This window comes from Notolepis coatsorum (assembly GCF_963971535.1).
Source record: "Notolepis coatsorum genome assembly, chromosome: 3".
NCBI lineage: Eukaryota > Metazoa > Chordata > Actinopteri > Aulopiformes > Paralepididae > Notolepis > Notolepis coatsorum.
Genome location: NC_140167.1, coordinates 5,182,489 through 5,195,000, shown reverse-complemented (window position 1 = coordinate 5,195,000; position 12,512 = coordinate 5,182,489). Strand labels below are relative to the sequence as shown.

General features: G+C 42.2%; 1 protein-coding gene across 2 annotated transcripts in view; it reads left to right on the top strand.

The window, feature by feature from the left end:
* ldah (lipid droplet associated hydrolase) overlaps nt 1-12,512 on the top strand; it is a 58,209-nt gene that overhangs the window by 40,042 nt on the left and 5,655 nt on the right. For both annotated transcript variants that reach the window (XM_084309442.1, XM_084309443.1), the window contains exons 4-5: nt 2-174; nt 5,843-6,083. In XM_084309442.1, the coding sequence (XP_084165568.1) occupies nt 2-174; nt 5,843-6,083 (414 nt within the window). The remainder of the gene's footprint in view (nt 1; nt 175-5,842; nt 6,084-12,512) is intronic.

The following is a 12,512-nucleotide window of genomic DNA, read 5'->3' as shown; positions in this document are numbered from 1 at the left end:
GATCCCTCCGTGGCCACAGGGGGCGACGACGTGTTCGGTCTGGACGGGCAGATCGAGCACAAGCTGGCCTTCCTCAGGAAGCACGTTCCCCGGGAAACCAGCCTGGTGCTGCTGGGCCACTCCATTGGCTGCTACATCATCCTGGAGATGATGAAGAGGGACCCCGAGCTGAAGGTTAGTTCATGATTCTGCGAGATGTAAAGCCTATAATTAATCAGGCATGCAGTGCTCATGGGACAGGGCTGCACGGTGTACCGAACTTCTTTGAGCAGGAGCATGCGTGTGCACACAAGAATGCGTTCCACTCGACTCGTGCGCCAAGTACCCACCTGGCTGCGTCTATTCGAATACCAACCGTTTTGTGCGTTTTGCGAATCTGATTGGCCACTGACGTTTCTGGTCATGTGACATGTGCGCCCAATCGCGTGACGAGCTGTGTCTTTGCCCATTTCCGCGTCGAACAGCCTGCAAACGACCTAACGCCTAGTTTATCACTGGTTAAGCTTATAGGCGACTCTTTCGAAGTTGGTTAAGGTTAGAGTTTGGAATCAGGGCTGGCGTTCTATCGCCCTGCTCTAAGACAAACTCTAACCTTAACCAACTTCGAAAGAGTCGCCTAAGCTTAACCGCCGAAAGAACTTGCCGTCACACGATTGGTGCACATGTCACATGACCAGAAACGTCAGTGGCCAATCGGATTAGCAAAACGCACAAAACGGTTGGTATTCGAATATAGGCCACCTGGCTACCTTGCATAGCAACAATAGCTCAGGTCGTCAGGTGTGTTCAAATACGTCCTCACATACTGTACACTGTGACTGCAATGTGTTACATTCCATTCCTAGAGGCAATTAGGCGTCGTCTTTATTCTCTTGTGTCTGACGTATAGGCCCTGCCTATCTGTTGACATCATTTATTTATATATTGAAGGCTACACATCCTGCTACCTTTTTCAGCTTCTCTATTTCAAGGCAATATTTACAAAAACTAAACTAAAACTAGTCATTTCCTATACAAACATGTTTCCTACTATTTATGCACATAAAATAGCTCAACGAACAATAACACTATGTAACAACCATCAAATGCACTCTCAGCACACACATCCACACGCACACACTCACTTTAAACAAACAACTCACTGCAGCACCCACTTTAACCACTTTAGAACACCTAAACACACGTTATATTTATTGGTAAAGAATTTGCACTACAACCCATACCTCAGTACACCTTACTGTAAATTGTACCTAAATTGTACCTCATCCCACTTCTGCTTTGCACTGTATAGTATATTGTACATTAGTATATTGTATAGTATATTGTATGGTAAGTCAGTTACTTCTACTTTGCATTGAACATTGTACATATGTACATACTGAACACTTGTGTCCACGTACGTGACTTCTATTTTATACTTGCTATACTTATTTTATTTTATACTTATCTATTCTTGTCTAGCACAGTCTCTGGAGCGTAACAGAAAGAATCATTTTGTATACAAGTATTCTGTACTGTATGACAACTAATAAAGAAACTTGAACTTGAACATAATAATCATTATAATCATCATAATGCTGGTCGGAGCTGTTCTGTGCGCACGCGAGGGAACATTTATGCGCACGGGAGCGCGCGTGCACGTGTCGTCATTAAAACAGGGTGGCGCACCACGTACAGCGCTGCGGTGCAACACGGCCGTAACGCGGGTTCGACTCCCGGACCCGGCGACCTTTGCCGAATGTCTTCCCCCCCCCCCTTCTATCCTCCCATACTTCCTCTCTCTCTCTGCCGGACTGCCCGGGAAAAAAACAATAAAATAAGATAAAATCACCACTGCACCACTGCCTGTAATATAGGCTTTTCATCTCGCAGATCCGGCGGAGCTAAATGACGTGCCGATTCCCCGGGACTGGAAGTATGGAGAAACACCTCCTCGCACACTTGGCCCGCCTCACAGCCGGGTCACCGGGACCGCAGTAAAACATTTACGACCCGACAACGACGAGACCGTGACAAGCTAAATGGACTCATAATATCCATGGAAATGATTTGTTTGGGTTCAGCATCGGCCGGGGTCTAGGAATGTGTTCCCCCAGGGGCCAAGAGAAATCGACACTCTACTCCCAATATTGGGATATTATCAGTGGATATATTCACGAGTGGTTCGTAAATCAATCGTTGTCGTAGTAGAGAGAGACCAGCCGGAATCATCGTATTTCTTTGCAAAGGCCAATGTCGAGCTATTTATTTTTTTATGTCAACGTTGGGGATTTACGTAGCAAGTGGTGGATATGGTTCGTGTTGTTTTCTGAGGCCAATAGCTTTGAGTAACTCTAACACGTGTGGCTTTTGAATGACCAGGTCGCCCCTCGGCTGGCTGTCTGTCTGTCTGGGCGGGTTTTCAACCTGTAAACTTGGTCAACAGATTACGTGCAGTGGGGTTAATAATCTGTAATCTGTTACAGATACTGTACTATAAAAACAAACCAAAAACCAATTTAAATCAGATTACAAATACTTGACGGTTAAAAGGATATTTCACTCTAGTAGAACTTGTCAGAAATCACCAGTCTTACCTCTAAAGTCATCTACTAGTAAACTAGTGACCACTGCTGTCCCTGTCATCTGCTGTCAACACCACCATTCTGTAAACACACATCAATACATCTGTAAACACACAGCAAATGTCGAAACAAACACGTATGATTGACTCAGAACTGTCTGTTTTATTGGAATATTCACAGCAGTAGTTTGTTTATACCGTACTTTTCGGACTATAAGCCGCGGTTTTCCCCCCATTTTTCGACCCTGCGGCTTATATAACTGTGCGGCTAATCTATGGATTTTTACAGCTAACTGGGTGCACTCCCTCAGCTCTGTGACCGTCAGATCAGACTCCTAAATATGCTGCAGCAGTGCACATCAACCACGTCAACAAACCATTACGGCAAGAGTAGTGTATGAGCAGCTCAGGGCTCCTCTTTCAACATGCTGCCTACCTACTGTACCCGGCGCTGCTAACTGGTTTCCAAGCGTCCAATCGTTGCCATGGTAATCGACGACAAAATGAGTATTCACATTTTTGTATATTACACATTACATACACAAGTAGTTGTATACCCTGTGAACAGACAACTGTGATTCAAGTTGGTCGCCCGTAATCGTGCCCCCCCCCCCCCAGGGGCGACAGTGGCTCAGGAGGTAGAGCAGTCGTCTGGCAATCCGGAGGTTCCCGGTTCGATTCCCGCTCCTCCCGGGCAGCGTGTCGATGTGTCCTTGAGCAAGACACTTAACCCCTAATTTCTCCCGGTGAGCAGGTTGGCACCTTGCGTGGTCGCCTCCGCCGTGAATGTGTGAGTGAACGGGTAAAATGTGAGGCACAAATTGTAAAGCGCTTTGGATGAAAGCTGCTATATAAAAAAGCAGCCATTTACCATTTACCATCCCCCATCCCTGTACTCCGAGTGAACCTGCAAATAGATACTTCTAGTTACACGTACTTTAGGGGAATAATAATAGAGCTCGTTAAACTCTTAGCCAATCACACGCTGCGCTGTTGTACGCCGGTTGACCCCCGAGCCGGGGAGGCCGACTGAGAGTTAGTGAGAGAGAAAGAGGAGAGAAATGCAGCCTGTCGTTTAATACTGTTGCTGAGCCAAGAAATGAACGTTTTATGGGAGGAGGTATGTGACCCTAAAAGAGCGTGTTTGTTTATCAACCCTAAGTGTTCAGCCCACAGTGTTTGATTGGATTTTTTTTCTTTTTATTTGAAATCTTTATTTCGAACATGTAAATAAATACAAACAATATCAAATTCAAGAAATGTAATGGAAAACAAAAGCAAAACGTAACTCAATTGACATGTTCGAAAAGGAGTAGGAAGAAGTATACACTTATTTAATCCTACCCATTTTCCACTACTCAAATGAGTGTACTAATTTAAAACCTTACAAAAGAAATATATATATATATGCAAAACAAAAAAATATATACCGTACTTTTTGGACTATAAGCCGTGGCTTTTCCCCCAATTTTTCGACCCTGCGGCTTATATAACGGTGCGGCTTATATGTGACTCGACGTGACCAAACCCGAAGATGTAAAAATCTAAATATTGCTTTTTTGACTGCATTGAAATGTTATTTATCTGTTCCCTTATTTGCTAAACTTAATACAACTTGTAAATGAGTTAATTCTTGTTATTTGTCCGACAGTATTGTGTCCCAATGCTAATTACATATGGTAATTAAACATTAAAACACCTGCGGCTTATAGTCCAGTGCGGCTTATATATGTACACATCATTCAATTTAGCTGCTGCGGCTTATAGTCAGGTGCGGCTTATAGTGCGAAAAGTACGGTATATGTAAATCATGAAAGGAATAAAGTTTGTTTATCAAGCCTAGTGTCCAGCCCACAGTGTTTGCTTGGTAACATTTAAGGATGGGCATCGATTTTTCTAATAGTCGTTAATTTACCAAAACATTATTAGTTTATGCAAATATCGTTTTACATACATGAAGTATATGCGGTGGTTCTTGCTGCACGCCTGGTGATACTAAATCCAAATTGAACTCTGCCATTTGAAAGAGTAGATTTGGCCCGATCCATGCAACATGGCTATAATAAGGTCATTTATAGGCCTGCTATTCTATATTCTATAATAATATTTCAAATTGCATGTGTCTGGATTTGGCAGAATTCAGTACTGTATCTACAAAACATTCTGTTTAAGAGTCTGGCACGGTGGGGGATTTGCCGTCTCCCCCTAGTGGCGTTCAAAGTGTTAATTATCTTCCCTTTATTCATTTGCTTAGATTTTTTGTACATGTGATCTCAAGAAGGTACTGAACGAGCTCAGTGGCAGTTTTTCATGTAGAAGTGAAGCAATCTTCCATTTACTTAGGTATGTATTTTTAGGCGGATTTTCTGAAAATAGGGCTCCGGGCTTAAGAGGTTAAAGCACTAACTGTATAATAATCATGATGGGTTAAAGTACTAACTATAATAAACATGATGGGTTAAACTGTATAATAATCATGATGGGTTAAACTGTATAATAATCATGATGGGTTAAAGTACTAACTGTATAATAATCATGATGGGTTAAAGTACTAACTGTATAATAATCATGATGGGTTAACGTACTAAATATAATAATCATGATGGAGTAAAGTTCTACCTGTACAACAACAACAAGTCACAAGATACTTTAATGCCACACAACGATGGTTGGTAGTAATCGTTTGCGGTACAGCACGTTATTTAAGCACTGGGACATCAACATGACACATCAAACGCCCCCCTCCCGCCTCCCAATCCCCACAATAAATACATAGATACATAAATTCATACAAGACAGTCACATATACCGTAATCACATAGGCTGTATAATCCATGGTGACCCTCTGTAATAATAATAATAATAAATTGTATTTGTATTGCACTTTTCGTTCACTAGGATCCCAAAGTGCTACAGGGTTAAAAAAAAAAGATTTATAATTATTAATAAAAAATAAAATACAGAATAAAAATCAAATAAAAATAGAACATAGTTAAAAACATAGTATAAACAGAAAATTAAAGACAACAGCAAAAAAAAAAAAAAAAACTAACAATCAAAATCATTTTGAAACAGGCCTGCTTTAAAAGAGACCCCCTGTGACCCTCTGTTCCCCCTGTGACCCCCTGTTCCCCCTGTGACCCCCTGTGACCCCCTGTGACCCCCTGTTCCCCCCTGTGACCCCCTGTTCCCCCTGTGACCCCCTGTGACCCCCTGTGACCCCCTGTTCCCCCTGTGACCCCCTGTTCCCCCTGTGACCCCCCCTGTTCCCCTCTGCAGGTGGTGAAGGCCGTCCTGCTGTTCCCCACCATCGAGCGCATGGCCCGGTCGCCGCAGGGCCGCGTGATGACGCCCGTCCTCTGCCAGCTGCGCTACCTGACCTACCTGCCCCTCTTCCTGCTCCACCTGCTGCCCGCGGCCCTCAAGACCGGCCTAGTGAGGCTGGCGCTGGCCGGCGTGCACTCCCTGGACCGAGCCGTCGTCCCGCCCACCGTCAGCCTCCTGAGCGGCGACTGTGCAGGTCGGTTTGCCTAGAAAAGGTTTTTTATTTTTAATTTTTTGGACCATGACATCACAGTGGTATCCTCTCTTTAAACCATGACATCACAGTGGTATCCTCTCTTTAAACCATGACATCACAGTGGTATCCTCTCTTTAAACCATGACATCACAGTGGTATCCTCTCTTTAAACCATGACATCACAGTGGCATCCTCTCTTTAAACCATGACATCACAGTGGCATCCTCTCTTTAAACCATGACATCACAGTGGCATCCTCTCTTTAAACCATGACATCACAGTGGCATCCTCTCTTTAAACCATGACATCACAGTGGTATCCTCTCTTTAAACCATGACATCACAGTGGTATCCTCTCTTTAAACCATGACATCACAGTGGCATCCTCTCTTTAAACCATGACATCACAGTGGTATCCTCTCTTTAAACCATGACATCACAGTGGCACCCTCTCTTTAAACCATTTTTTGATTGATTGATTGATTGAAGTTTATTTCAAATATACAACATAACAAGCAAACATCAAGTACAGATATAGCCTTAAGCCGTTCAAATAATAAATGTATATAAACAAATTTAAAATAACAAAGAACAAACAAAAAAAGTCAAACTAAATCTTTTTTCTTTTTTTTTGTCATTTACATATTTGAAAAGGAGTGGGAAGAAGCATACACTTATTTAATCCCACCCCTATTTACTCATCAGAACATACTATATTAAATGTACTAATTCATACATTTACTAGACTTATATTGAAAAGATGAATTTAGTTAACAATACATTTGTCACGTTGGTCACGCTGCTGCCTCGACGGAGCGCGCGCGCGTCTGTGGCACTTTCTCACTATGTACAGCGCTTGATATGTTTTTTACGTACGGCTGTTATAAATGGTAAATGGTGCGTTTATATAACAGCTTTTATCCAACGCACTTTACATTTTGTTCCTCACATTTCACCCATTCACTCACACATTCACACACCGACGGCAGAGCAAAGGCCTGAGCTAAATGTGTGGACCAGGGCTAAACCAATTAAGACTGTCAGGCAACCATTACAGGGCATGGGGTAGCCCCATGACAGTACTATCAAAAAAATAAAAGTAGTGTCTTGTGTTCCTGATGGAAAGCGTTGACGTCCACCACGTTATGGGTAATAGGGAGGTGTAGTGGTTACTTCCTGGTCTATAGGGAGGTGTAGTGGTTACTTCCTGGTCTATAGGGAGGTGTAGTGGTTACTTCCTGGTCTATAGGGAGGTGTAGTGGTTACTTCCTGGTCTATAGGGAGGTGTAGTGGTTACTTCCTGGTCTATAGGGAGGTGTAGTGGTTACTTCCTGGTCTATAGGGAGGTGTAGTGGTTACTTCCTGGTCTATAGGGAGGTGTAGTGGTTACTTCCTGGTCTATAGGGAGGTGTAGTGGTTACTTCCTGGTCTATAGGGAGGTGTAGTGGTTACTTCCTGGTCTATAGGGAGGTGTAGTGGTTACTTCCTGGTCTATAGGGAGGTGTAGTGGTTACGCCATTGCTGTTTCCGGCCGGTCCACCTCGCAAAATTGCAACGTATTTCCCCATTGCCCATTTCTAAATCGTCTCGTTTAAAACAAATAAAGCATGAACATTTGCACGGTGTACCTTTCTGTGCGTATTTATCCACAATCTATAGCTCAACATGAAAATATTCGCAATTAATCGTAAAAAAAGAATCGTCGAATTTGATTTCAACCAAAAATGCTTAAACAATAATGTTAGTGATGGAAGGGAACTCATTTTGTGCAAAAATGGAAAGCTTGCCAATGTTCACGAGGGAGAATTGTTACAATAGCCGATAATCCATTTTCCCAACGATAAATCCCTAAACGGGTGGACCCCGCGGGCGGTCCAAAGTGACGTCAGACTACACCTCCCTATTTACAGTCCTGACACAAACCAACGTTAGACCGCAGCGAGGTCTTGAAAGACCAGGAACTTGGCCTTTTCGGTGGTTTCAGTGCAGTCAGTGTATAATATATTCCAACATCAGGTCAACTTAAAGTTATGATTATTTCTAGTTTAGAGAGGGGCAATTGTGCAACGGTTTTGTTTTCTTTCATAGCAAGCGTGTGTGTAAGTCGGGGGCAAACTGAAATATATCCGATGATGAGCGCTCTCACGTTTCAAAAGGGGGGCGCCGGTTCGGGCCGGTAATGAAGGCAGGACTCTGTTTTCTCTCTCGAGTCAAGAACGGACCGTTTGTGTCGTGGTAAACACACTGCGTGGCTTTGAAGCTGAAGCGTTGTTTGCTTTGAGGTTGGGCTTCATCCTTTTCGCGCGATGGCAGTATTCCCCCCAAAATAACAGGTACCCCGTCCAGGTAAAAACAGATTGTGTGTGGCCAGTGGTGGAAGAAATACACAGTTCCTTTACTTGACCTCTTAGGCCTTTCACTGCCACACGACAGAAGGTTAACTCTTTACTATTCAATCTAATTTGCTGCAGCTCAAATGTATCCCCTTGCCCCATTTTGTATGTTTGTTTTTGTTTTTGCTGCCATTTTGGCCAGGTCTTGCTCGAAAAAGAGATCTTTGATCTCAAGTGACTACCTGGTCAAATAAAGGTAAAATAAATAAACTATCACTTTACTATCACTATAACTAAAACTAGTAATTCCCTATACAAACATGTTTCCTACTATTTATGCATAATAATAATAATCTGTTCTGTACGCACGCGAGGGAACATGTATGCGCGGGAGCGTGCGTGCACGTGGCGTCATTTAAACAGCGTAAAGGCACTTCTGATATTACGACTGCACCCCTGCACACTACAGATGGTTGTAGTGTGATAGTAAAGGGTTAACCTTCTGTCGTGTGGCAGTGAAAGGGTTGACCGGCTGTTGTGTGTGGCAGTGAAAGGGTTAACCTTCTGTGTGTTGTCACAGTGAAAGGGTTAACCGTTTGGTAGTGCGGCAGTGAAAGGGTTAAACCCCTAGGCATATTTTCAGGAAATGTGCCTAAAAATACATACCTAAGTAAATGGAAGATTGCTCCACTACTACAAGGTCTATTTGCATGTTCTTGGTATCTAGGGACATCTATGGATCTCAGGGGAATGTATTCCTTCCCAGTGTCAGAAATATTGTGTCTGTTACTAGGCTTGAGTGAATTGTTTTCATCTTTGACGGTGAATAACACCGGGATAACATTGACCAGACGTGAACAATTGCCACTGAGCTCATTCAGCACCTTCTTGAGATCAAGTCTACAAAAAGTCTTAATTTTCTTTTTTAAAGGCTAGGTGGCGCACTGGGCAAGGCGCTCGCCACCAACGCAGGATATGCTGGGTTCGAGCCCAGCTCTCTGCGTTGCTACCAGCTTGGCTGGTCGTTCATACTAATACATTTGGCAGTATTAGGGGGTTGGAAGCTGGTGAGTGGGGATCGGACGTTGTGGACAGCGACTCCTACAGGTCGGTTGGTGCGCCTGCGCAGTAGAATCAGGAAGCGACGGGGGCGGCATGTTCCTCCCACGCAGACCCTCGCCGCTGAGCGATGGCGCTGTGCAGGTGAAAAGATGAGACGGCTGCCTCCTCGTGTACCGGAGGGGACACGTGATGCAAGGCTTCGTCCACATTGCACCCGGCTTGTGGGAGGCATGGTCTAACAGCGTTCGAGACAGGGGAGGGTAGAATTGGACAATACGAAATTGGGGACGGGAGAAAAATAGAAAAATGGGGAGAAAAAGTAGATAAAAAAAAAATTATAATAAAGAAAATAAAGTCTACAAAAAGTCTAAGCAAATTAATAAAGGGCAGATGATTTACAGGGGGTTTTGTAGATTCAGTACTGAATTTTGCCATCCGGACACATGCAATTTGAAATATGAATATAGAATATAGAATATCAGGCCTATAAATTACCTTATTATGGCCAAGTCACACATCTATGGATCGGGCCAAATCTACTCGTTCCAATGGCAGAGTTCGATCTGGATTTAGTACCACCAGGCGCCCGTCACAGGGAAGCAAAGACCGTGAGTGAAATCTACTGTAAGTACAGTTACTTTTTTGTAATGTTAATAGCTCCGCCATTTTTCATCAGATTGAGACGTGGTTATTTTCTAGACGTTCACAGAAAGGTAAATAAGCAAACTACGTTCTATTTTATGGCAATAACGTTCAGGTTTGTTCCACCCGTGAGATAGAAAAAAGAAAGTTCACGCTGGAGTCAGATGATTGACAGGGGCTGGCGTGAGCTGGGAAGTGTAGTTTTATGAAATTTGAAAGCCCTGGGTCTCCTCTCCTCATACAGTAGGACTACAAACAAAATGGCGGTGTCATTTCCTCGCGTCTAATTCATCAGGTTTCTGTCGGGATGCGCCAAAATATGTATACACTCATATTTAGCTAATAACACTTCAAATCATTGGTAAACAAACGTAGTGCTGAAAATATACACTTTGACTGCTGTTTTGATAGGGTTAGGGTCTTTACTCTTGGCTACATTTGAAAAAGAAACGCAACATTAATTAATACGTTCTGTATTGATCGATTTATGGCGTGATATGAATCTCAGCCCTGTACCGGGCCCGTCGGGGTTAAGTAAAAGTAGAAATACCCAGATAAATTAGTACTCTGGTAAAAGTCCTCCCATTGAAATTCTACTTAAGTAAAAGTTGAGAAGTATTTGCTATTGAATGTACATAAGTATCTAAAGTAAAGGTATGCATTCTACATGATGTTTGTGTATTCTAGTGCTTGGGAGCATTCAATACTTGAACCATTGACCACTAAAGGTTATGTTAAAATGGTATGTGGTCCAGTTATGATGCTCTGATTATGTCCTCTTGAAGTTGACATGTTTCAAATGTGAAAGTATATAATCTTCATACATTTTTGCCATGTTTTGTATGCAAAATCATTTTCTTCAAAGTAACTAGTAACTGATGGGTTCAGATAAATGTAGTGGAGTAGTAAAAAGTACAATATTTCCTTTGAAATGTAGTGGAGTAAAAGTGTAAAGTTCCCTAAAAATGAAAATACTCACGTAAGGTACAGTACAAGTAGCTCGATATTGTACTTGAGTAAAAATACTTAGTTACTTTCCACCACTCTGTGCGGCCTGACGGAGGGGCTTCTAATGCAGGCCTCTCCCTGTGGACGTGGGGGTACTGTGTTCCGTGTGTTGGAGCTGTTCCATCCACCTCGTGCTTCTAAATATAAGTTGTATTTGTGCAGTTTTAAATGTGACTCTCTAGGTGGTGATCCGTGTGATGTGTTTATAGGGGCCAGGCGGGTGATTCGTGCATTTGGTGACGTGGATAATGTGGAAGGATGTACATCAGCGATATATATATATATATATACTGGCGCTGTCCCGCTCTCTGGTTCTGGTGTTATTTTTTTTTAAATGTATTTAAAAAAAAAATTATTTATAGACAATTTGCATTTACATTAATCATTGTTACATGAAAATATGTTTGCACCAGATTTAGCAGAAGCTAATTTCCATCTGTAGTAGTGATGTGCAGGTTGGCGTGTTGTTGTTGCTGTTCTTTACATCGACCTACCCAAACCATTTTACATGATATGATGCAGTTAACACAATGATAAACACCCACCTTAATAATACAAATACATGTAACATGATATGATGCAGTTAACACAATGATAAACACCCACCTTAATAATACAAATACATGTAACATGATATGATGCAGTTAACACAATGATAAACACCCACCGTAATAATACAAATACATGTAACATGATATGATGCAGTTAACACTGATAAACACCCACCTTAATAATACAAATACATGTAACATGATGATGCAGTTAACACAATGATAAACACCCACCTTAATAATACAAATACATTTAACATGATATGATGCAGTTAACACTGATAAACACCCAAAGTACATGTTTTGTCTCTTCAGCTAACACTATGTACGTGTTTTGTCTCTTCAGCTAACAATATGTACGTGTTTTGTCTCTTCAGCTAACACTATGTACGTGTTTTGTCTCTTCAGCTAACACTATGTACGTGTTTTGTCTCCAGCTAACGCCATGTACATGTTTTGTCTCTTCAGCTAACGCTATGTACATGTTTTGTCTCTTCAGCTAACGCTATGTACATGTTTTGTCTCTTCAGCTAACGCTATGTACATGTTTTGTCTCTTCAGCTAACGCTATGTACATGTTTTGTCTCTTCAGCTAACGCTATGTACATGTTTTGTCTCTTCAGCTAACGCTATGTACGTGTTTTGTCTCTTCAGCTAACGCTATGTACGTGTTTTGTCTCTTCAGCTAACGCTATATACATGTTTTGTCTCTTCAGCTAACGCTATGTACGTGTTTTGTCTCTTCAGCTAACGCTATGTACATGTTTTGTCTCTTCAGCTAACGCTATGTACATGTTTTGTCTCTTCAGCTAACGCTATGTACGTGTTTTGTCT